The sequence below is a fragment of the Parasteatoda tepidariorum genome, chromosome 2 (genome assembly GCF_982258835.1).
Source record: "Parasteatoda tepidariorum strain Cologne lab strain chromosome 2, Ptep-v5.0, whole genome shotgun sequence".
Classification (NCBI taxonomy): domain Eukaryota; kingdom Metazoa; phylum Arthropoda; class Arachnida; order Araneae; family Theridiidae; genus Parasteatoda; species Parasteatoda tepidariorum.
In genome coordinates this window covers 69,446,977-69,473,245 of record NC_141756.1, presented here as the reverse complement: position 1 = coordinate 69,473,245, position 26,269 = coordinate 69,446,977, and the positions used below count along the sequence as shown (strand labels likewise).

The following is a 26,269-nucleotide window of genomic DNA, read 5'->3' as shown; positions in this document are numbered from 1 at the left end:
AGTCTATCCACTGTTATCACTTAGCACAGAAACTGTTATAACTTCGAAAATAATTAGAATACAAACGAAAGTAAAGTAGTTTTAGACAGATAAGACTACAGGGATTCTAAATTTTGTAAACAAACTGAACCTAAAAAAAATTTGCCTAAAATCATGTTTTTTAAACTAGTCAGGTAAAGAAAGGTAACACTTTTACTTTTGGAGTTATTAGAATTGCATTTTTCTCAATTAGAGTCACGCGTAAGTATTAGAATTATGCTCTTGTTAAGGCCATGTAAAAAGATTTAAAAAAAATAATAACTTAAGTGCGATATTTCTTCGAATTGAAACGCTAGGGGGTTTAAATTATGTTTAGTAGACTTTTATATTAACACTATTGAATTTTTACTTTTTCTACCGAACGTTCAAATTTATGCAAGTATGTTTAATTATAAAATAAAATACTGTACTTATTGAATGGAAATTATTTCCCAACAGACGACTTTATTATGTTGTCGTACAGCCAATTACTTAAGTCGCATGATTATTATATACACTCTACAACAAAAAAATCGACTCACCAAGAACGCACTAAGACGCGCAAAATCGACCCTCGATCAGGCTGGAATGATGCCGACTGGGGACGTATAGTCTTTAGCGACGAATCCCTCTTCCAACTGTGTCCTGACGATCATCGAAGACGTGCTTGGAGACGCACAGGGCAGAGGGGGGATCCTGCCTTCACTATTGCACGCCACACCGGCCCTCAACAAGGCATTATGGTCTGGGGTGCCATTTCCTTTGACAGCCGGACCCCTTTGGTCGTCATTAGAGGTACATTTACTGCACAGCGGTACGTCGACAACATCCTAAGACCTGATTTGCTACCGTTCCTTTTGCAGTGCTCTGGGCTGGTTTTTCAGCAGGACAATGCCAGACCACATACGGCACGTGTTGCTATGAACTGTCTGCAAGCTTGTCAAACTCTTCCTTGGCCTGCCAGATCACCAGATCTCTCTCCCGTCGAGCATGTCTGGGATATGATGGGAAGGCGATTGCATCTGGCACGGAATGTTGATGACCTCGTTCGACAATTGGATCGAATTTGGCAGGAATTACCGCAAGAGACCATCCGGGAGCTTTATCGGTCTATGCCACGCCGTGTGGCAGCTTGTATCCAGGCTAGAGGCTAGTCAACACCTTATTGAACTTGTTACTGTAACTCTGCAATAAATTATTCAATTGTTCTGAAATTTTAATCATTTACTATTCTGTACATTGTCCAATTGGAAAACTCCTTCTTGGTGAGTCGATTTTTTTGTTATAGAGTGTATTTTGAAAGCTTATACAGCAATACTTGCTTGTGAAAATAATTCGATTGATTCTACGCTGAAGTTACTGTTTTGGTACCCTTTGAAGTGTTGAAAGCGAAAAGCAGAATTTTAGGCATATTTAACCTTTTGCTATCGAAAAGGTAAAAATGTTGCCGGAAAAAAAATTATCCGTTATGCATAGAGAAGATGTAATGGCAGTAAGACAGTGCTAAAACTGGTTTCCAAATTTTGATCAGGTAATTTTGATTAAAAGGCACGATGATGTATCACGCAATAAAGATGCAATAAAAGCATTAATTGAAGCAAACTGGCGAATCGAACAACTCGTGTGATCATTGAGATATAAAATTTAAAGAATTCTACCCTTCATTCAAAACTTAACCTTTAATCAAAAAATTTGACTTATAGATTCTTTTTGTTCTTTGTGCCATAGCATCTATGATTTGCTTCTCAAACGTTAAGAAAATTTTCCGTTTGTGAAGCTCATCATCACTGGGGACGAGAAATGGATTATCTATCACGATGTTAAAGTCCCTACAAAATGTTTTAAACTGTAAATTTTTTGCTTCAAACAAAGAGGTCGAAAATCCCCTGAATCAGTTTTTTTTTAATCAAAAAAGAGCAAAAATTTTATACGTATGGGATCATGCTACTGCATGAAAAAGGGCAAAAGATATTGCAGTAGAATGGACAATATATAATTCAATAAAATAATTTTTCCCTATTAGATTGTTAATTATTCTTTTTTTTCATAAAATAAATGAAATTATTTTCCGAACAACGAAATAATTTAATTCATGTCTTAAGCAGATTAATAAAAAATATTCTAGAAGGTAGAAAAAGAGCAATCAAACTAAAAAAAAAACTAAGTAACTACATTAAATATTCATTATTATCTAACAAAATATTATCTACCTCTTATTAGTACATAATACATCGATTGAATTTTGGTTTTTATTCGGCAAAGGTGATCAAAGATAAAATTAAATGCTCAAAATCTAATCTGACGTTTAAATCCCGTATGATATTTTATCTAGTTAAACTACCATTTACTAGTTAATTTTATTATCTTTTATTTTCGTATATTTTATTAGCTTATAAGAACAATACAAGACTAAATTAAGTATTTACATAAAACGTTTTTTTTTTTCAAAGAAAGGAATTTTGTAAAAATTATATGTAAAAATAGGTCCTTATAAATTATGAGGAACTAGAAAATAAAAAAAAACCTAAAGAAAAAACTATTTCGAAAAAAGTAATACACTTATCATTTTTATTTTAATTACAAATGTTCAAACTTTACTGTTAAATTTTAGCTACGTTATCTAAAAAATTATCCATAGCTTGCTAAAGGGTCTATTAGAACTGAAAAAGGTGCAGTTGCATGGGAAAAAAATCGTTAAGAACAAATTTATGAGTAGTAAATGAAGACATTTTGCGGAAAAAGGAAAATTATGTGAAGGACAACTAAGAAAAGCTTATTGATATAGTTTCTGGCGTAAGATATTCAAAGACACCCATTTTTGTTTGTAATTTATAGTCGTTCCCTCAAACCCCTGAAAGTCTCAAATTTCATTAATACGCATGAGAAATCGCATGATCTAAACACATGTAATGTTAAAAAATCGTTCTTTAAGTAGGGGAGAGTGGGGTCAATTGTAATAGGGTACGATTGTAACAGAGCAAAAATTTCGAGTGTCGGGTTTTAGATTTGATTCTTAGGTGGCGCACAAGGTGTATTTAATAAATCTACATGTACACCCCTGCTGGCAACCATTTCTAGGTACTTTTGAAAGAGTTACATCACAAGAGATATTTTCACGCTACGTAAGTAATTTTTTTGGCATTAGAATATTATATTGTAACGAAGTAATTTTGTTTAAATCAATAAAAATTATTAACCGAATATGCAAGTGGACACCTTAATTAACATTTCAGAAAAAAAAGATTAGTTTAGTTAATTAACTAGCATTTTTTTAACAAATGAAGCTGAAATGGCGTCTTGGGGACAATTGTAACAATAAGTAAAGGGACGATTGTAACAGCTGAAAATAAATAATCTTATGCTTACAAACAATTACTTAACTCTTTAAGAACCACGAATAGTTTCCTATATCATTTATATTATGTTGCATGTGCATTATTTTATTTGTCTCCTTTCACAGCATAAACTAAAATTTTTAACCCCTTAAAGTTAAAAGTTGAACCCTTTAGGTCTCTGCTCATTATTATTTTTACTCCTAAAATATCACTACTATTTTGATCAATAAAAAATATATCACAACTATGATAATATGTATAATTAACTATGTTTTTGTTTAATTTATGAACTGTTACAATTGACCCCGTAAGTGGGGACAATTGTAACAAGTGCACGACTGTCGAAAATTGTTAATTACTAATATAATAACATTTAAAATAAGGCATTTTTTTTTCTAGTAGAGAATAGTCTACTTTACTCGTCTGTCAATTAATACTGATAATATATTGGATTTTCTGCTAGTTAAAAATAGTTAAGTAAAAAATGTTACAATTGACCCCACTCTCCCCTACTTCTTGAAAAATTACAAGAAACGATAAAGACTGAAAGTGCCTCGTCCCTTATTGTAGGGTAGTGTATGTATATATTAGCCTAAAGTTTAAGAGAAAACATAAAACTCATAAAAAAAAATGTTCAAAACCTTAATTAACATTGAAAGGATGCTAATTAAGTAAATCTTATATAGTTAAGTGTACATACTGTTCCTTTAGTCAAACTTAAAAGAGTCGTCTGTAAAATTAATAGATTTAATTAATTTTGCAACGTAATTATCATGCAGTTTGCTTATTTAAATAAGTAAACAAATACATTTATTAATTAAGAAAGTAAAAGTAAACTTAAAAAGTTAATATTCTATTTATTTTTATGTGTTAATATATATTATGTACTACCATAAATTCAATATTATACCTCACAATATGGTATATTTAATGCAATTGCACTACATATATTTATTTTCGCAATAAGTTGAAAAAATTATGAAAATGATTCAAGTAAATGATCAAAACCTTAAGTGACACTGAAATGACATTTGAAAGAACCTTTCATTTAAAACGAAAACTACTGTTAAAAACTATGTTGGAGTCTTGCCAAGAGTTGAATTCATGGTGTTTTAAAACTATTTTATCACAGAACAATCTTCCTGGTGTATATGCGTCATCATAAAAATAAAACCACCAAAATTTTCTCTGAAAATGAAGTTTAAAAACAGAAAACTTTTCTAAAGTTTCAGTATTTTTTTTAAAAAAAACTATTTTAAATATTTAAATTCATGTTGATTAAGATTTTGTTTGTGCTAGTTAGAAAGTTTAGAGGTCGTTTTTAACTTAAAATACATTAACTAGTTTTCTGTTTTTAGTAACTAGATTTCTCGGATTAAAAACATAATAATTTAATGGTTAAGACTCATAATGTATGGCAAGGGATGCTAAACTTTTTCGATATGCGGAACAAATATATACTATATTTTATTTTTATAACTCTGAACAGCTGACTCAATTCTGAATTTACGACTATCAATCTTTAACTCCGTAGCCTTGCAATTTTGAACCAAATCCAGAAGACAAAGAAATTCCTGGATTAATTAATGGGAGAATTGGACTTTTTGGGGGTACTAATCAACATTTGCGTTACATTGAGAGTAAAACCACGAAAATCTCCCACTTATAGCCAGGCGGCAAGGGGACTCTAACCCATGATCCGTCTACCACTGAGGATATTTTAAGTGATATTTTAAGTCAGCGCTATGGTCGGTGCGAGCTGGGTGTGGAATTCGTATCGACCAGCCATCGTTGGAATTCGAACCATGATCACCTCGTAGGGAGGCGAGCGCTCTATCTATTGAGCCACCACTGCTCCTTACTTGCTATAATAGTATTTCACGGTCCTACAGTTGCGTAATATTTACTTGCGATACATTATTTATAACACACATACATGGTCTCCAAACTACAATATTTTAAAGGACAGTTTTATTTTTATTTTTCTCTAAACGTTCAAGATTAAAATCATTATATATTCCGAGGGGGTCATGCAAGTGTTGCCGTAAAACTTCTTTCAGGTAGGGCACATCATGAGGATAAAAATTGCATAGGAATCCATGTCCGAAAATATTGTCATATGCCACTAGAGGCACTTCCGTATTTGAACTATTTCCTTTTATGCTTCTGAACGGGTAATAATAGGGAAACACCCCTAGGAGCCTAACTTCCCTAGAAGTTTTTGACAACATCTTAACTTCTTAACATCTTAACATTTTTTGACAACGCTTAAATATATCGTTTTTAAACTTGTACTTTTTAACAAAAAAAATAGGTTAATAACGTCATTTTAAAAAAAAACTGTACCCTTAGAGATAAAACTAATTTCAGATTTCAAGTCCCCGCCCCTGGATTAGAGATCAAGTATCTGCATAAATGCAAAAAATCCGCCCCCCCCCTCAGTCTTATCAGCCCATTCGCATCCAACGAGATAGATGGTCTTTTTACTCACAGCATAAATATTAAAATTGTGAAATAATGCTACTATTGAAATTCTTTTCCGATATTTATTTTCGAGTGATATTTTGCACTTTTCAATAGAATCTGCTAAAAACCCAGCTACACAAAACTATGGCAATTTGACTGAGAATCCTAGTATCTTTTATTTACTAGTTCCCTTATTTTTCAGAATTGTTTCAATAATAAAACTCCTGAAAATTATATGTTGAAATATCGGTTGGATTCTTACACCACGCAATCATTAAACAAAAAAAGTGGTTCGATTGATTTTGAAAATCCATATAAAAACAAATAGTGCTTTGTTTAGTCTGTTTACAATGCTTTAACCTAAATGAAAGGGACACTTTTATTTATTTAAAATTAAATTAGTGCTTTAAATCATTTCTCAATTAAATTTCTTTGCGATGGAGATGAACTTTTTGTTTTTACATTTTTTTGTGTGTGGAGTGGTCAAAAATTTGAAAAATAGTATATTTTTTATTTTCTATTCTATTTAATGTTTATGATGTTTATGCATAAACTAACACCGGTTTCTTATAATAGATGCTTTTTCTAATGCTTCTTTTAAAATAACTAGCAGATTTATTTTACCATGAAATAAATAAATGAAATACATTCCTGTGATTAGGGTCTCCAGTCAAAGTTCAAACTAAAAAAACCCTTCAAAAGAACAAAAGGCAAATGTTCATTAGCAAAGTATTAAATAAATCATAAATAAAAAAATAAATATAAAATGAAGTAGCGATGCTATTTGCAGAATACCAGTCACTCAAAAGAGATTTTATAATTATCCATTTAATTTGGTGTTGAAACTTGCTATGAAAATATTGAATCATTTATTTTCACACCTCGTGGCCATACTTTAGTGATAACACTAACCATAAATAAAAATAGTTGAAAAATAAACAGGTTAAAAATGTTATTATAATATATCCTTTACTCAACTGTAAATCAGAAAAATCCATTTAAGTTGGTGTTAAAACTCGCTAAACCCTTGCGGCCATACTTTAGCGATCGCACAAATCACTAGTAAAGAAACTGGTGGCGTATTAAACAAGGTAGCTACGTTATTTAGAATATATTCTTCACTCGTAAGGGAATTTAGAATTACCGATTTTAATTTGTGTTAATACTCTCTGTAAAAGCAATAAATAATTTTCACTCTTTGTGGCCACACTTAAGTGATTTTACAAATCATGAATAAAAAACCTTGTGAAATAGACAATAATTTTTAGAAAACATCCTTCACTCAAAAGGGATTTTAGAATTATCCGTTTAAGTTGGTGTCGAAACTCGTTATAAAAGTGTTGAATCATTTTTACTGCTTGTGGCCATACTTTAGTGACTACACAAATCATATATAAAAAACCTACTTGCGAAATAGGAAAGGTATCTACGTTATTCATAAAGCATCTTTCACTTTAAAGGGATTTTTAAAATTATTTACTTATGTTAGTGTTAAAACTCGCTTAAAAAGTATCGAATTATTTTTACACCCTGTGGCCATACTTTAGTGATTACACCAACTATAAATAAAAAAAAATAGTTAAAAAATAAACAGGGATGAAGTGTTATAAAATATCCTTCACTCAAAAGGGAGTTTAGAATTATCTATTTTAATTGGTATTAAACTCCTCATTAGAAGTATGAGCTATTTTCAGATCTAGTGGCTGCACTTTAGTGACTACTTAAATCATATATAAAAAAACCTACTTGCGAATTAAAAAAGGTAGCTACGTTATTCATAAAACATCCTTCACTTGAAAGGGATTTTTAAATTATCTATTTAAGTTAGTGTTAAAACTCGTTAAAAAAAGTATCGAATTATTTTTACCCCTTGTGGCCATACTTTAGTGATTACACCAACTATAAATTTAAAAAAAATAGTTAAAAAATAAACAGGGTAGAAATGTTATTATAAAATATCCCTCACTCAAATGGGAATTAGAAAAATCCATTTAAGTAGGTGTTAAAACAACTCGCTATAAGAATTTCCAATAATTTTCACACTTTGTGACCATACGAATCCTAAATAATAAAATTAGCAGTGAAATAAAAACAAAAGATTGCAATGTTATTTAAAAAAATGCCCTTCTTAATAGGGAATTAAGTATCGATTTAAGTTAGTGTCAAAATTTACCATAAAAGTATTAATTCAACTGTCTTTAATAGAACTGTAAGTGCTTACTTTTACCATAATTTAATACACAAAAGATTTTAATTATCTCTTTATATTTACGTCATTTGCTTTATTAAAATATGCTCGGAGTCTTTTCAATATTTTTAAGTAATAACTTACTTTTAGTTTACTTTTAGTAATAACTTTCTCTATTCACAAACAAATATGCTTCTGGCAATATTAGATTTACTAACTAATCCATATCATGATTATGGAGAAGAGTTAGAAACTTCCAAGTTTCTTGGACTATGCCACGGGCACAGTCTATGAACATTTTCCGGGGAACAATTTGATTTCCGGGTCATAGTGCTTTAGGACACGAACTTGTTAGTGAAGAACTTAAGAATTCGAAGATTCTCTTCCCCTGGTTTCGAGTGGAATGCCTTAAAGGCAAACATCAAAGGCGGAAATCGATCCACCTTTATATGCGACGCAAAAGAGGAACAAAAAAGTAGCAAGTCTATCCGTGGACCGTTTCGGACTGCATAACATACGGGAAAGGAAATCATATCGGACTAAGTTAGTGTCGTCAGATCATGGCTTGAATGACAGTATAGCAGATAGTTGTTTTATGTAACAGTTAAATTGAAAGAGTTAACTTTTGAAACTTTTCAACATTTAAGACGTTTAATATCTTAAATATTTGCTTTGAAATAGTATTTTCCTTTTAAATTTTATGAGATATGGTAAATTTTAGACAGTTGTGGACTACTTAACATGCAGGAAGAAGTAAATATATCGAACTAAGTTTGTGGTGTCAGCTCACGACATGAATAAGAATGCTTGATGTAAAGATAGTTGCCGTTTAATGTAACAGCTAAATTGGAGCTGTTAATTTTTGAAACTGTGTGGCCAATACGATAATTTTTAAGAAGAGGTCAAATGTTAATTTGTAAAAATTATTTTCTTTTTAATTTTGTGATTTTTTTTTTTGTGTTTGTGATAAACTTTAGGTTGCTTGAAAACTTGCAGGGAAATGCTAATACATCGGACTCAGTTACAATCGTAAATTCATAATTTGAATGAGAGTACTTTATGTAGGGATAGTACTTGTTTAATGTTACAGTTCAATTGAAACAGTCAATTTTTGATACTATACCTTAAATAATGTGTTTTTTTAGAAGCTGTTAAATATTAAATTAGTAACAGTATTTTCTTTTTAATTTGTGGACATTTGAAAGTTTTAGACAGTTTCAGAGTACTTAACATGTAGGATAAAGTTAACACGCGCTAAGGTGTTCTCAGATCACGGCTTGAATGGGAGGGATTGTTGTAGAGATAGCCTCTGTTTAATGTAACAGTTAAATTGAAACTGAACCACAAATAACCTTAAGAGGCTGCCAAAAGTTAGTTTAGAAACGGCAGTTACAAATTTTGCATCAATATTTATTTCTGTAAGAAAATTAAAAAATAATTTTATCTTGTGACGACATTCAACATTTTAAAACGCTTCAAGAGGCAGGCATTAAACTTTTAGAACCTAAAACCATTTTTTATTTTATTTTATGATAAATGAGAAGCATTCAAAAAAGTTTTTCGAAGAAATTCCCTTGCTATTTTCTAATTAATAGCACTTATTTGAACAGCTCTATTAAATTTCTCATGGTTGAAGAGAGTACTTGCGAAGAGTGGATGACGCATGATTGTTTAAGCATATAGCATATGAAACTGCATAGATTTAAATCACATTCATCCAGTTCGAGTACATGCTTGTAAGCATGCGTACTTGTAAACAAGTGTACAGCTTAATAACATTATACACGGAATAAAATAAAGAGCAAGTTAATGGCTGCATATCTCCTAACAATTTTTTTTTCAATTAGAATTTTTGCACAGAGAGATAAAAATGCTTGTATACATACATAGAATCAAAACAGCTGTATACTTTTTTTCATGTAATTTTTGATGCATTCATTCTGATATACCTAATTCAGGAAGGTGTTAGTATATGTTTAATCTGAAAAACAGATATATGTTAGTCACTTATGTTTTTAACGTAATTTAAGCTTTGATAATGAATAAAAAAATTTTCTTCGAAACAGCTATGAATCTTTTACCCCATTTGCTTAATGTGTAAACAGTTAACTTACTAACTTAGATTTTTGATTTTAATTTTATTGATTTTTTTGTTATTGAAATTTTTTTAATGATGGACTATCTCTAGTAGCGGGCTGGGAATCGAAATTTCGATCCTGGCAGTCGGCTTAACTACCGGCGTTTATATGCAGTAAGGTAACACGTTAAATCTGTGATAGCTGAAAGATCTTTCATTTGCAGTGTTGAGGAAGTGTGGAAAGAGTGAGACCAAATCTGACACTGTCCATGCCATCCTACCAAGCCAAAACCTAAAAACCTGTTACGAGATAGTCTTGAAAAAAGGAATTAAGTGCTTGGTCATAGTTGTGTGATGTATACGTGTGTGATAATTTATTATTCACCAACAATCGAAATTTTTATCTTCGGAAAAAAGGTAGGGGAGCAATTTTACTAGATTGAGAAACTAGATTTTTTTCCTCTCAAAAATGTAAAGCAATAAATTTAGGCAATTAGTAATTTTGAATACGAAATTAAATACTGTGCATTTTTTAAAATTTTCTTTAGGTTTTGTTTGCCTTCAAGAAAATCGACCAAATATTGAAAAAATTTTCGCATCATCCAATCTCAAAAGCAAAGATATTCTTCAAATATCTAAAAACAGACAGATGTATAGTACTAAACTACATATCAAAAACCAAAAAAAAAAGTTAACTCCAGAATTGTATTGGTGCAATTTTGTTAAAAATAAAACTTACGGTTATAAAATAATGCCAGCTATATTTTTTAATTTTGATTTTTTTAAAATAAAGAAACAAGTGCACATATACAAAAAAATACATACACAAAAAAAAACACATATTCAAACCAAATACAACACATATACAAAAAAAAATATTTGGAGAGAGAGATTATATGTTACCAAAAATAAATCATAATATTTACATTAAAAATTTTAAAACGATAAAAATCTTAATTCAGGAGAGATAAAAGACATTTTGGTGTTTGAACTGTTGTAACGATACATGATCGTTGAAGAAAAGTATTTCGTATTTTTTTTTCTTATTATATCACACATTTTCCATACAAAAGTTGTTTTTTGTTTCAAATATACGGTTGATTATTTTTTTAAATATAGGGAAATGTTTATTTCGTTATTATTAACAAAGGCTACGAAATGGCCTTGCATAAAATTATAATAATTGTACATTTTAAATCCATCTGATGTCTTTCAATAAAGTCATCTTTGCATATTTTTTAAAAAATACCGACTTTAAAAAAAAACGATGAATGAGAAAAAGTTACGATTTGTAGGTGAGAGGAGAGAGCAGGGGGAAAGCAGCTTAGTTTTTTAAATATAGCTATAATAATTTTTGAATATAAGTTTATTGTTAGGTTAAAATACAAATTTGATCTACATGTTGTATTTTTTAAATTTTGTTAAGATTATTCTTTCCCCTCACATTTCAGACTTTATATGATTTTTATTTATTTCTTAATCGTGATATGGGATATAATTTATTTATAGCTCATTTTAAAATTTCTAATTTTTAACTTTAACAAAAAATGAGAATAGCTTTTTAACACCCGATTCTTTTATGCAATTTAAAAAAGTGCAACATAAGTATCTGTAAGCGAGAAATTCAGTTTACTCAGTTTAAAATGTTTTTTTAAGTGTATAAAATGAAAGAAATGTCTACTACTTCTTTCTTTGCTATAAAACACAAAATTCAATTTAGCTCGAGTCATAAAAAAACTACTGGATAGTAAAAGTCAAAAGAATTTAATCTACAAAAACAAATTACTAGGTCATTTAGCATTTTATTAAGTTTTCGCTTAAGGTCTAAACACGTAAAACCCAGATAGTTGCTATGAAACATCAGCACTTGCAATTATTTTTTGTAAATTACCTTGTAAATAAAGAAAAAAAACGATATATAAACTTTTCTTTAGCTATTAAACTTTCTGTTGATTTGATAATATTTTGGTTTATTTTATAAAAAAAGAAACAAGCGAATAACTTTAAGCGAACTGTATATTAGATAATTTTAAACAAATTGTGAACAAGAGGTGAGCGATATATCAATTTATCGTAAAATATCGATAATTTTAAGCATTTTCAAACTTATTTTTCAAAACCTATTCTCATGATGTGTTATAAGTATCGTGTTTTATGATAATTATCGATAATATTGCGATCATTATTAAAATTTATAAATACCGAAGAAAAAGAATTCGCAATAATTATTAAATAAAGCAATATCCTAAGTGCTTATTAATTTAATTCCGATAACGAAAATATTTATCAATTTAAAATTAACGTTAATTAGTCAAATTTATAAAATATCGCTTTATATTTAAAATGTCGATGTTTCCTGAAGATATTTCGTTAGATTGAAAATCCGGAATCACTTAGTATTATTTAATGCTGGTTTTATAACTCAACCAGGTGTCATATTACATTTCATGATAATTCGAAAAAAAATTGGAATATGCTTTCGCTTAACACCAATAATAAATAATATTTAATTACTTTTTGATGAGTTTTCATGAAATATAGCATACATATGGATTACTACAGTTATATAATTTAATAAACAAAAACTATTAATGCCATACTGATCATCCTCACAACTTCAGAAAAATTGCTGAAATAATTATTCTTTAAAATTACTTTTGAAAAGTTTAATTTTTTTTAAAACTTGGCGATTAATTTAAGCTTTGAGAATTTTCCACACCATTTTGTTTCCCAGTTTGTTACTTCCCAGGAAAGAAATTTTAAGTACTTCGAATCATTTTTGCACTTGCTAGCTCATAAATTGTCGAGTTTAACTAGATTTTTATTTTGTTAGATTTATTTATTTTTAAGAAATGCTTTTTAAGATTATTATTATTAATATTTACAATTATATTATTAATATTTACAATTATATTATTAATATTTACAATTATATTATTATTAATATTTGCAATTATATTATTATTAATATTTACAATTATATTATTATTAATATTTACAATTATATTATTACTAATATTTACAATATAATAAAATTGGTCGGGGCTAGTGTGGGCAGGAACGCGATGTTGGCGGAGCGTCCCTAATTCAAAGAAACGTAATTAAATTTTTGATTCAGTTAGTTTAAGAGTGGTTATGAGTAAAGTTAAAAACAATAAATTAGTTCTCATTATTACAATTATAAAACTTCAAAAATTAGACATGAACCCATTTTTTTAATTTGAATGTAATATTTTCAGTGAATCCATAATTTACATGGAGATTTCTATGGAGATATTGCCTGTGAGTCCTACCCTAAATCATGGTTTATGAGGTATAAGTCGCAACCTGAAAATTTAGACCATCCTAATAACCTTGAATATTTTCGTGTTAAACAAGTATCAAAGCAGTAAAATAAGTTTAATAATCTCGTTATCATAGTAGTTATTCTAAGTTGTAGATATTATTCCTCAGTAACCATTTGTTTTCAAGAAAAGCCCAATTTATCATTATTTCATGTTCTTTATGCTATAATATAAATACTATGTTTATTTTAAAATAAACGTTTGAGTTGAAAGATATTTGTCAAGAGTTGGACAATCACTTTTACTCTCTGTTTTAAGTCGACAGATACCATTAAATCCGTTTTATTAGTTTTGACGGAAAGTTAATATTCCAAGAAAATATTATTCGCTTCGCTTATAGCTAGTTGAAAACAAAAAGATATCGGTTATTTCAGATTTAATTTTTCGATTGCAATCTAGATTTCAGAAAAAAATATTCTGAGTGTAGTCTTGATTTCAAAGAAAATATTCTAATGGTAATCTGGACTTAAGAAAGAAAACGAATTCTTGTTGTAGTTTGGCCTTCCAGATAAAATATTCCGATTGTAGTTCCGATTTCAGAATTAAGTAAAGATTTCAGAGAACATTTAGTAATTTAAATCAATGCTATGTTTGAAATTTTTCATAATAAAATTTGTCAATGGGGAAATAGAGATTCAGGATACCGTGTTTTGAACCCCATCTTTCAAATTCCCTCTACAACATTAATAAAATTTTAAATTGAATCTTGATTTCATTTAAATTGAACTGTAATATCGTGTAATCGAATTTTTGAGATAATACTGTTTAAGTTAGTACCATGCGATGATAGGGTTTAAATTGGTACCATATTAAAGTCGCAGTAACTTTTTACGATATTATAATTGAAAGTGGTCATATTCTAACCGTTTTAATCGTTTCTATATATATAAAATCCTCCTCTTGTACTGATACAATTTCCATGGCAAAATATAAAATTTGTGCGAAATCCATCGAATAGTTCCTGAGAAATTGAATTTAAAAAAAGTTGTATATTTAAAATTTGTTTTCTCTAGCCGATTTTGTTAAAATTTTGTATTTCACCATGCAAAATTAACTTCTTTAAACTGATGTAAAAAATTGTATACCGTACAATTTAAATTTTTTTTGACTATGATTAAATAAAAAAAATTAAAAATAATAAATATCTACTTAAATATATTTTTAGCATAGAATTACTTTTGGATAAATAAATTTTGTAATTGTGTGTAAAAATGTTTAAATTCGCTTAGAAATTTCTCGAGATGGAGAAATGCTCAAAAGTAAAATTCGCATTAAAGGGTCCAAGCTTTGGATCGCTCTCCTGATCAAACTATGGGGACCATATTTTCCAGATTGCGGCTACCCCCTATATTTTGATGATCAGAAATCCAAATCCGTCGAAATATTGTAAGTTTATTCAGAGAAAGTACGTCTTTTTGCCTGATTTTGTAACTTAAAATATCGTATGAGCTAAATAATTAGCATATTCGAGCTCACCCCCTTCAACCATTAAGATTAAGTTCTAGAACGTGAAGGTCGAATCATTAGATAAAAAGTTAAACAGGATGGTCCGCTTTTTGTGTGGACGCACTGTATATGTTAAAAATATGTTATTTATCATTTCAATATTTACTTTTCTTTAAATACATTTTTAAAGAAACTTGGTTCAATGCTGTACTAGGATATCCGTACTTTGAACCACATCCTATTTAACTTGCAGCAAAATTGCGTGATACTATGGTTCAAAGTGATCAACAAAGTTTAAAAATATTATATTCTCACAGTTTTAACCCTTATTTTTTTCATAAATCAATCCTTTCGTACCAAAAAATCTTGGTATTTATCTTTTTAATATTTACCTTTTATTCCTCTTGAGCACTACAGCCTGTTACACCCTAAGTTTTCACCACTTGACTGTAATCAGCACTGTTGCTCTCCATCTATCTACTCCTATCAATGTTTTACATCATCAGAAAAAAAAAACATGTAGAAAGACGCAAAATTTTAGGGTTCAACATTAATACTTAAAGAATTAACGGACATAAAGGCACGCAGAAAATTTCAGGAGTGGTGTTCTCATTTAAGACAAATGCGTGTCCATAACAGTATTTTTTCTCTCCATCTATCTATTCCTATCTGTGTTTCTCATCACCAGAAAAAAAATCACGTAAAAATGCCCAAAATTTTAGGGTTGAACAGTATAGTACTAAAAAAATTAATAGACAAAAAGGCACGTAGAAAATTTAATGAATGATGTTTCATCTAAGATAAATGCGTGTCTGTAACAGTATTTTTTCTCTCCATTTATCTACTCCTATCTGTGTTTTACATCATCAGAAAGAAAATCAATTAGAAATACCCAAACTTTTAGGGTTTAACAATAGTGATAAAAAAATTAATGGACAAAAAGGCACGCAGAAAATTTAAGAAATCTTTTTTTTTTTTTATTTAAGACAAATGCGTGTCTGTAACAGTATTTTTTACCCTTCAACAAAACTAATTACAGCGAAATTCAAAAAAAGAACAATTTTAATTAATTTTTCTCTTACAGATGCCACAAAAAGAGTAGAAAAGAAGATGACAGTAAAATCCCTCCACCCAATATGACCGACAAGTCACAACAAACAAGACTCGGTCACGAAAAACCACAAGTAAGTTTCTTACCCATTTCAACAACAAAAAAAAACAATAAAAACTTTTTTCGGATAAGAAATTCTGGCATTCAGCAGCAAAGAGGAGAAAAAAAACAAACAAACCTGGAAACTCGTTTTGAAAGTCATCTTATAATAGGAAAGAGAAAAAGACTACTGCCTTTTATTTATTCAGCAATTGTTTTAAAAACGAAACAAAATGTGCAGTCTTTAACTATTTCTGTTGGGCTATAGAAGTACTTTTCGAAGTTATTTTCTGCTGGCTTAATCCTCGAAAAGAAAGTTGTATATCTTTGTCTGAATCCGGATATTACATAGAATGTAATTCTGATAATATGGTTTACTTTATATTCGATGTTTTCAAACAATTTCTGTTAAATCTGAAGTATTTCGTCGGAGAGATTTTTATTCTGGACATAGCTTTAAATGCATGTTTAAGAGAATGGACATAGCTCAAAATGCGTGCTTAAGAGAATGGACATAGCTTAAAATGGGTGTTTAAGAGATTGGTCATAGCTCAAAATGCGTGTTTAAAAGAATGGACATAGCTCAAAATGCGTGTTTAAGAGATTAGGCATAGCTAAAAATGCCAGTTTAAAAAATGAATACAGACCAAAATGCATGTTTAAGAGATTGGTTTAATATTCTGTTAGGTATGTTTGGTCTGTATGTATCCTGATTAGTTGATTGTGATGATCAGTTGATCCACCTAGATGAACTTCCCCCTTCTGATGCTCTCGGCAGCATTGCTCTGAATCTCTGGGCTTTAGTATTTTAATAATAGTAAAAATAAGTTTGAATTGTAAGGCAAAAAAAAAAAATTGCCATCAATTCAAAGCATGTAATTATAAATGGAAATATACTAAAGTTTGAGTGAAATTGTACCAATAGTCACTGAGTCATAAATTTTTAAAAAAAAAATGTCGTAAATTTGAAATTCAATTATCCAAGAATTATTCGACCAATTTCCTTCAGCCTTGTTTGGGTGATACATGCGCAATTTCGTAAATAAGTTACTTTTTAATACCATTTAGTTTTAATTAGTTACAGAAATAAGCATAATTGTCAATGGAGAGACGTGGTGGCTCAGGGGATTGAGCGTTTGCCTTTCAATGAGGTGAACCGGATACGAGTCTGAGCGATGGCAGGTTAATACGAATTCCGCACCTGGCTCGCCACGACCACAGAGCTGCCTTAAATTATCCTGAGTGGTAGATGGATAATGGGTTGGAGTCCCCTTGCCAGCAGGCTAGCGTTATAGGCTTTCGTGGTTTTCCTCTCTATGTAACTCAAATTCGGATTAGTTTTGCCCAAAAGTCTTCCACGAAGGCAAAATTTCTCCCAATACTTGATCCAGGAATTTCCTTGTCTTCTGGATTGGGTTCAAAATTACAAGGCTACGGAGTAGAACATAAGTAGTCATAAACCCAAAATTGGGTCGGAAGTAAAACGACGGTTATAAAATTGTTAATGGAAACTTCAAATTAATCATAAATAATAGAAATACGAAAATACACTAAGTTTTATGAAGTATAACAATAATCTTGAATATTGTAGACAACCTTAACTATCCCAATTACGATAACCAATCATTTTTTAATAAAACCTGCATAACTTCGTTTACACACACTTTTTATATTAATATTCTTCATTTTAGTTAACAGTTGGTCGAAATAAACATTGCTGTCTTTTCTAACTTTGAATTAATTTCGTAATAACAACGCTGTGAAAACAGACGGAGTTTTATAAAGTTGATCGATAATCATGTTTTTAGAGTGATATCCAATTAAAATTCCCTTGTGCGTGCTTTAAAGTTTATTATGCTAATTTCTATAGAATCACACAAAAACATTTTGAAGATAATCTTACTTTCACGAAATTTCAAAACTCATCAGATCAAAGATAATTATTTCATGGCATATTTTTAATCTGTTTTATCTAATAATAATGCAAATATTTTTGAATTGTAGCAAAAAGGCATTTGTGAGAGTGGCTTAAAAGAAATTGAGTATTTTTGAAAATAATGAAAATTGCACGACATTATGCTAATTCGTTACTTGGTTTTGAATTCTAATTTTCCTTAAATTGTTTCGCTTCTAAGTCATCTAATGTACGTGCAAACTTAGATTGAGGATGTTTTATAATTCCAAATGAGAAACTTTTTGTTGAATTAAAAAAAGTGTCTTTTTAATGTGTGTCATAAAAAATAATAGTTATAAACTTAAATAATAAAGTTAAAATATAATTATGTTTTTCGAAAACCTTGCTAATATTTTCAGACTAATGAGCTGGATAATTTATTAGATTCGTGTTTTATGATTATACTTTCAATAAAGAAAATAGTGATTCCTATACATTTTACTCATGAATTATTGGGAGTACAAATTAATTCGGTCCGTTTTTTTGTCCGTTTTTTCAGAACAAAATGAACGAACAGATTAATCAAAGTATTACCCATCGCTGGCTATTATCTTTCCCCACCTCTCAGGCAATTTTTCGATTTCCATCTCGAAAAAATGTCTCGCCTTTTGAGGCGATCCAAGTTAGGAGTCAATTTTCGATTTCTGCGAAAGAAGTGAACCGGTGATCCGTAAAATCATGCTGCATCCGTCGGAACAACCAATAATCAGAAGGAGCAATGTCCGGCTAATATTGCGGGTGTGGAAAAATATCCCATTTGAGCGTTTCCAAATAATTTTTTACGACTTTTGCGACATGAGGCCGACCGTTATCAAGCAGAAGATTAACTTTGTCATGTCTTTGATCGTAGTCCGGCCGTTTTTCTCGTAATGCACGGTTCAAACGAATCAATTGTAGCCTATACCGATCACCCGTAATGGAATCGCCAGGTTGTAGCAGCACATAGTATGCAACACCATTCTACATTCACCATTCTTAAAACGCCGAAACCATTCCCCACATTATTTATCAGTTGGAGCATTGTCACCATAAGCTTCTACAAGCATTCGATGCGCTCCAGCCGCACTTTTCTTAAAATTAAGTCAGAAACATAAAACCTCCCTCAAATGCAGTTTAGTTACCACAAAATTTGACATATTCAACAAATTAAAAAACAGGGGTTTTGTATGAAACTCAAAGTGATATAAACTGAATATTATTGACAGATGTCTAACCTCTCTGAAACCATCGAAACCAGCTATCACTATTATGAAACATTCACAACGGCCAAAGCCATCTTTTAAAAACGGACTGAACTAATTTGTACTCTCAATAGATTAGGAATAGATAACCCTCTTTCTATATTATAACTATTTATTTTTAGTTAATTATAATTAAAAAAAATTTGTACGCTAATCACTTGACAGCTACAATTCGAATGCTATTTTACCGTAGCGAATATATATTTAACGTTAGAGCAGCCGGATTTTGGACCTGAATCCGCCATTCCAAGTCAATTTGACCCTCATAATAAATTGCGGTTATTTCAAATTAATTGATATTTTAAATGATGAATGTTGTTGAAAATACTATATTTTAAAAGTTTTTTTTTCTTTTTTTATTAACGCAATGATAATATTGCAATATAATGTGATATTGTATTACAGATTATTCTTTCGAAAGAGCGCAAGTAGTATAAAAATAAACAAACGACATGAATATAAGTAATACGCATTAGCACACAATATGTTTCAAACTGTTGAGTTCCATCTTTAGTTAGGCATTTGCGTGGACGTGAAAGTGGCGGATAAAACATTGAAAATTGTTTTCTAGCATTTCTTATAACTAGTATTCATTTTATACAGTGTCTTACTCTGTTAAAAGGTATGTTTCTTGTATTTTGGAGAAAGAATTTAATAAATTAGGGGCAAAAAACTATTTTGCAACTCCTCAGCAAACACCAGAGGAATACCCATTGAGTACTTGGAGGGGGGGGGCGAATGATTAATTGAAAACAATGTAAGCATTGAGGACAGCAATATAAGAAACGTTGGGAAGAAATGCAAGACGTCTGCATCTTTCACCTCTTGTAAAACAATTCTTCAACACCTAATCTGCTAAGCCTGCATCATACTTCGTACTATTGTAGTAAGTGATAGTGATTTTCTTCTACTTTGTGCCATCGTCTGCAAACACATTCGCATAAATACTATTCAGAATTATAATTTTCTTTTTCTTTTGCACCTATATAGTAAGTAGAAAGTTTACATCTGGCAGTACAAATGATAAATGTCATGACGAAAAAGGGAAACTGAAATTAGGAAGGAATTTTCTCTTCCTCAAGCGTAGTATCCCTGCAATTTGTATTTTTGCGAAAAAAATTCATCTGCAAGTTTTACTGAAGCAAAACACACTAATCCCGCTGAGCCTGGAGTTTAGTAGTGGAACCATAATTAGAGCACTATACTTTCCCCAAGTTGCAACTCAATTTCCCATTTTCCCCCTTGCACAAACAAAGATAGCCATTCAAAACAATTTTTGGGGGATTTTATATCAGTTGTCCTCAAAGACGTGTTACTTGAAGGTCATACAAAAATTTTCTTTTATTACTTACGTGACAATAACAGTTCCGCAACAATACTTTCTTGTCCAGGATTGTAACAAATATAACTGTTTATTATCAGCAAGTACATAAATGGTTTCTTCCAAGCGCAATAATGAAATTATAGTTCAATAGGAACTCCACTAAGTTACTTCGGTAATCGAGTAGTAAGATATCTTATAAGGTCACGAAAAATGTTGTGCGTGACATTTTTTTTAACACGCTGGGCCCTAATTTCCGTTCTTCAATTCATCTTCATATAGTTTTCAGTTCTACAAAATCAAAAACAAACATAAAGCTGTAAAAGTGAAAATTTTTCTTATTAGGGTCAAAATGACCCTTTTTGGCTGTTTTAGGTATTTTTTTAATTATTTATTTTACTAATCAGCAGAAAGGCGTGGAAGTTTGTTAGAGTTTACTTGAAAACAATTTAGAAAAAGTAAAAAGATATGAGCTTCAAAAATGACATACGAAATGGCAAAAAAATGATCAAACTGAGCACAACGGCGCTTCTAGTGTTAAAGACAACAAAAAGAGTATAGCTTGATTCAATATTGAAGAAAAACTGCTATAAAATAATCTGAACTGTACTTACTGCTATTTTACTTCATACAGTTTTACTTAGTTTATTTTAAATAATAAAAACATTCAAATTTTTGATAAAAACCTTATTTTTTCCCAAAGAAATTAGGTTTATGTTTTTATGGAGTTACTTATGGATTTCATCTTTTTTGAATAAAACCATTAGGTTTAAGCTTTATTGATTTTTGCCTGTAACCTGGAGTAAACCTGATATATTCTCAGGAATATATTCTGATATATTCTCTTTTGTTTAAAAAATCTGATACTAATATAATTAAAATTTTTGTGCTAGGAATCAGTAGGTCTAGTGTAGTTGGATTATAGTAGGTTGTACTGGGTTAGCGTAGAGGAGAATAGTTTACTTCAGGTTATATTAGGGTAAGTAAGAGTACTGCAAGGAAAAACATGGTAATACAGTAAATGTAACTGTAAGTGTATGTTAATGCAGTACAATGAAATTTGTTGTAAGGATTTGAGGTTGAAAACATTTTATTTGCTTTAGATAAACTCTTTTTTTCATTTTGATTTTATCTTAACGGCTTCCTTGGTAGCTCATACTAGCAGCCATTAGGTTATCATCAATGTCATTTATTATAAGTAAGGATAAGGCATGAATAAGTAACGTCACTTATTATATAAGTAACTTCACTGTCACTTATTATAAGTATGACTAAGTTTTGGTAAAAATCAAATAAAACACTGGTTTAAGAGCCACTGAAGCAGCCTGCACCTTCATGGTCAGCACTTACCAAAAAGTGGCACAATGAGATTGAAAAAAAAAGATATCATTCAAAACAACTTTTGTTCCAATGATTAAATTACCATGTACTAGTTGCCAGTTTAAACGGTTATAAGGTAGATCTCAAAAACATCAATTAATTAAGGTTAACTAATAATAAAGTTTTAAGGAATGCAAAATGATGGCACTTGGCATGGAACAAATTCACAACTGCATAAGCGCAATATAGAATCAGATGTTGTGAAATTCGATATAATACAAAGATTAAAATGAGCAAGACATCTCGGCAGTATGTAAGAAAGGTTTTTATGGCTAAACCATAAAGTGTTTGAGCTGGAGGACTACCAATGCTACCGTATATTGATTGCCTTGAAGAAGATCTAAAAATACTTAACATTAAGAACAGTAAAACAAGGACATCAGATATGTTAAGATGGAAATCCACTCCTCAGATAGGCCGTAACTCACACCAAATGATCGCGCCATAGAAGAGTAAAGTTGCAAAATTGCACACTAGTAATATATTCTACATTCTATGACTAGTACATTCTATGAATAAAACATATCTTTTATTTCGGCAGATTTGCATTTTTGATTACAAAAATATTAGGGGAGATAGAGGAGTAACCGTGATCTAGAAAATGTTATCTTAATAGTTCAGTTAAGAGACTGATGGAAATTTTTAATCCTCTAATGTGAGTTTCAGTTACTGCATGTTTCTCCAAGTTCTTGAAACTTTTCCTAACGAATTGGAAACTTTTTGCAAGTAATTAAAAAATTTATTTTGCCTAATTATACTTCCATACAAAAATTTATTTTTAACAACTTTTTTTTATTATTTAATTACGGTTGAAAAAAAGTTTGAATGGTAAGGCATATAAATTTTTCCTTTCATGCTAGTTAATTCCAAATGACAAAATACAATATTTGTATAAAATTAGTTGAATCTTTCTTGAATTATAAATTTAAAAAGAGTCATATTTTTGAGTTTTTATCCTTTAACAACTACTCAAATGATTTCTTTTAAATATTGTGCTCGGTCTTTTAAAAGAAAAGTTTTTAACTATCATAACTGTAAATAATTACTTATTTTTTAGATGTATTGGTAAAAGAAACCTTTAATTAAATGATATAAAACTTTTTGAACTATTCGTCAACGTTTATGAAAAAAAATCAGAAGTACAAAATTAAATTATAATTTGAGTAATACCTTATACAGCAATGTTTCTTTATTTATTATTTACCACGTAACATGATCCATTAATTTTTATCTTTAAAAATCCTTTCATGGTAGAAATGGGATATATATATTTTAGTTAAAAAATGAAAAAGTTTAACGCATGTATAATTATTTCGGTTTAAACAGCAATAATGATTTTTTTAATACTTTTGCAGGAAAATTTACTTTGAAATATTGATTAAAATAGAATTTTTCTTTTCAACTTGTTCAATTTTAAATTTCTTTCTTCTATATCCCTTTTTGCTTCAAAATATTAAAAATATTTTAAACATTTGAAGCTCTAAAAACTTACATTTTTATTCCTTCGATAAAATACTTTTACATAGATTAGGAAACTTTTTAAATTTTGTGATATTAAAAGAAAATTTCTTCTTCTTCGGTGTTAACATCAAACGCATGATAACCTAATGACTTACGTCATTTCTGTAACGTTTTAAACTCATAAAAACTTCGACTGAGAAAGTTTTTTAAACGCTAACCTCGTTAAATATTTTAAAGAAAGTCGTGTAAAATTTATAGAGATTTTTTTGAAAATTTCAAAATAAAATACTTCATAAACGAAAAGTATTTTTCTTTTTTCATTTTATTTTTACACTGCTTTTCAGTGGCATTCCTTTAGAAAAACCGAAATTAAGAGATGAATTGTCTTAATTATAAAACACCAATTAAAATTATAAAATTAGCTATCTTATAATTACTAGCTATCTTATAATTACTAGCTATCTCTAAGGATAATAGAAAAATTAGGATCAAATATTTTCATTAAATTTTAGGACATCAGACAATAAATCAATTATCGTTAACAATAAATTTATAGGAAAAAATATCTTGTCAATGTGCATGCTACATTTTTGGAACTATCACATACAGAGAAAGAATTCTGATAAATTTACCGTTCTGTATAATTATGATATTTCCATTAAAAGAAGCAACATAATTCCGATAAATAAAACCGAAATAAACGGTACTTGAACAATTCATTTGGTAATCTTCCTGTTCGTATGGCCGGGTATTTGTTTACCAGAAATTCTGGCTTTAAAAACTATAATCTTTATTACCACACATTTAGTGAATATTGCAAAATGGATAAGTAAATAGCACTAAATTGTTGATGTTTATACAATGCTCATAGGTATCGTGATAAAATTACCAGATTTTATCACTTATTAAAAAACGGTATTTTATTGTTGACTTAACCAACATCATTACCAAAGCGCTTCAGTAAAAATTTTCGAGCTTTTTAGAGTACCCATAGAGACAGAATATGGTAAATTTTACCATATTCTGGTAGTTTTGATCATACATTTTAATCAGTGCATGTTTTTCTTGTAAAAGGATTTTTATAGTGATAATAAATTTTTGTAAATAGATAATTTATAAAGACACTAGAAAATACTTAAACTCTTGTTGTTGTTGACGTATGCCTGTTTAGGCAAAGAGGGTGAGATTGCTCTTGTTTTCCAGTGGCGCCATCTATGGCTAAGAATTCGACGACCATTCATTCATCCACAGATCGTAATTTTGACCTGAATCAGAGAACGATCGATCTCTAATCCAATACCCCTAGAAGTATTGATTTGTTATGGGAACATGGAGGACCTTTGCTACTAGACAGATTTAACGTACATCAGTCACTTTACTACACGGAGAGTCTTCGGCCGGCCGGGTTCGAACCCACGAACTCTCGGACATGGGCCCAGCACCCTAACGACCAGGCTATCCCGGCCTTAAACTTTTGAAAAATTATTTTAAAGGAGGGAAATAAGCTGAAAGTGTTTATTTTAAATCAGTTTTTTGTTAAAATAATAGTGTGACTTCGTCCGTTATGTTTTGGGCAGACATCAAAACACTAAACTGCTCTTCTTAAATGTCTTTAACTAAATAATATAACTTATGTATTGCGGCAATTTGCTAAGGGTGTCAGCAAGTAAGCCACCAATTTAAACTTCATACCATTATTCTTATTTACAACGTGAAACACACTATTTAAAAAAATTTTTTAGTGTCACATTAGCTTAATTAATACATGAATGTACAAAATTGGAGGCCTTTTTTGTTGGAAAAATATTTTTAATAGTATGTTTAGAAATTTTTTGCAAAAAATTATGTTAGTTTATGTCACTATACAGAATTATAAAAAAATTCCTAGCGCTTTTACTGCTATTTAAATTTAATCGTAGTTGTCAGATCATTAAGTTTAGATGTAAGCTATGCCTTCACCTTTCTAGAACTCCTACTATCCCGTTTATATCATCTAAATTTTAGAAGTTTCATTTATACGGTGTTTTTAAAACTTTTCCAGAATTATATATTCGCAGAATATTAGCTAAAAACTATTACTTTACTTTCTATAATCACACTAAATGGAATTTGTTAAATTTACAATATTAATATATCATATATAATTAGCAAGAAATCAACATAAATGTTTATAAAAAAGTTACAATTAAAATGTATGCAATGATAGCTTGCACGTGAAAAAGTTTTTGTTTATAAATTATTTCCCGGAACATATTCAACAGATTCTTAAAAATTTAGATCTTATATAATTTGTGTAAAAAATTATGGTCAGTGTGCAAAAAGGCGAGCAATCTGAGTAACGTATAATCAAATGATAAGATTTCCCCGTATCAGGACTCCATCTTTATGTGTGGTTCAAGAGCCTTATCTTTATATATGCTATCTAATCAGTCCAGAGGACATTTTAAGTTTAGGAAACCATGCACAAAAAGTTTATACTTTGAATAAATATGTAGTTTTCAGACGGGTTTTGATTTTTTGAATTGATTTTGATTGGGGAAGAATCTGGAAAATATGGTACCAGCAGTTTGGTGAGGACTCAAGTTGAGAGTTTGGACCCATTTTTGTTTATAAGAAGTATGCACAATAATTGGCTGTAAATTAATATTGAAGCCAAGAGGGAAAAAAATCGCAATCTGTCAAATCCCCTGTGTAGAAGGCGGTATGATAAACATCAAAATAAGTTTGTCTGATGAAACAAGGAGGTATAACCAGAAAGAGAGGTTTAATTGTGTAATTAGCAGATAATAGTTCAAAGATGGTTATTAGGAATACCATCTTTCAACTATTGGGAATAGTTTTGATCTCCAATTAAACCAGTTTTGATGTTCTATTTTAGTTTAAATCCG

At 29.9% G+C, this 26,269-nt stretch overlaps 1 protein-coding gene across 3 annotated transcripts in view; it reads left to right on the top strand.

Annotated features, from left to right (window-relative positions):
* Nucleotides 1-26,269, top strand: part of LOC107451053 (uncharacterized) — a 265,442-nt gene that overhangs the window by 75,523 nt on the left and 163,650 nt on the right. For all 3 annotated transcript variants that reach the window (XM_087157487.1, XM_087157488.1, XM_087157486.1), the window contains one exon: nucleotides 15,959-16,058. In XM_087157487.1, coding sequence (XP_087013613.1) covers nucleotides 15,959-16,058 — 100 coding nt within the window. The remainder of the gene's footprint in view (nucleotides 1-15,958; nucleotides 16,059-26,269) is intronic.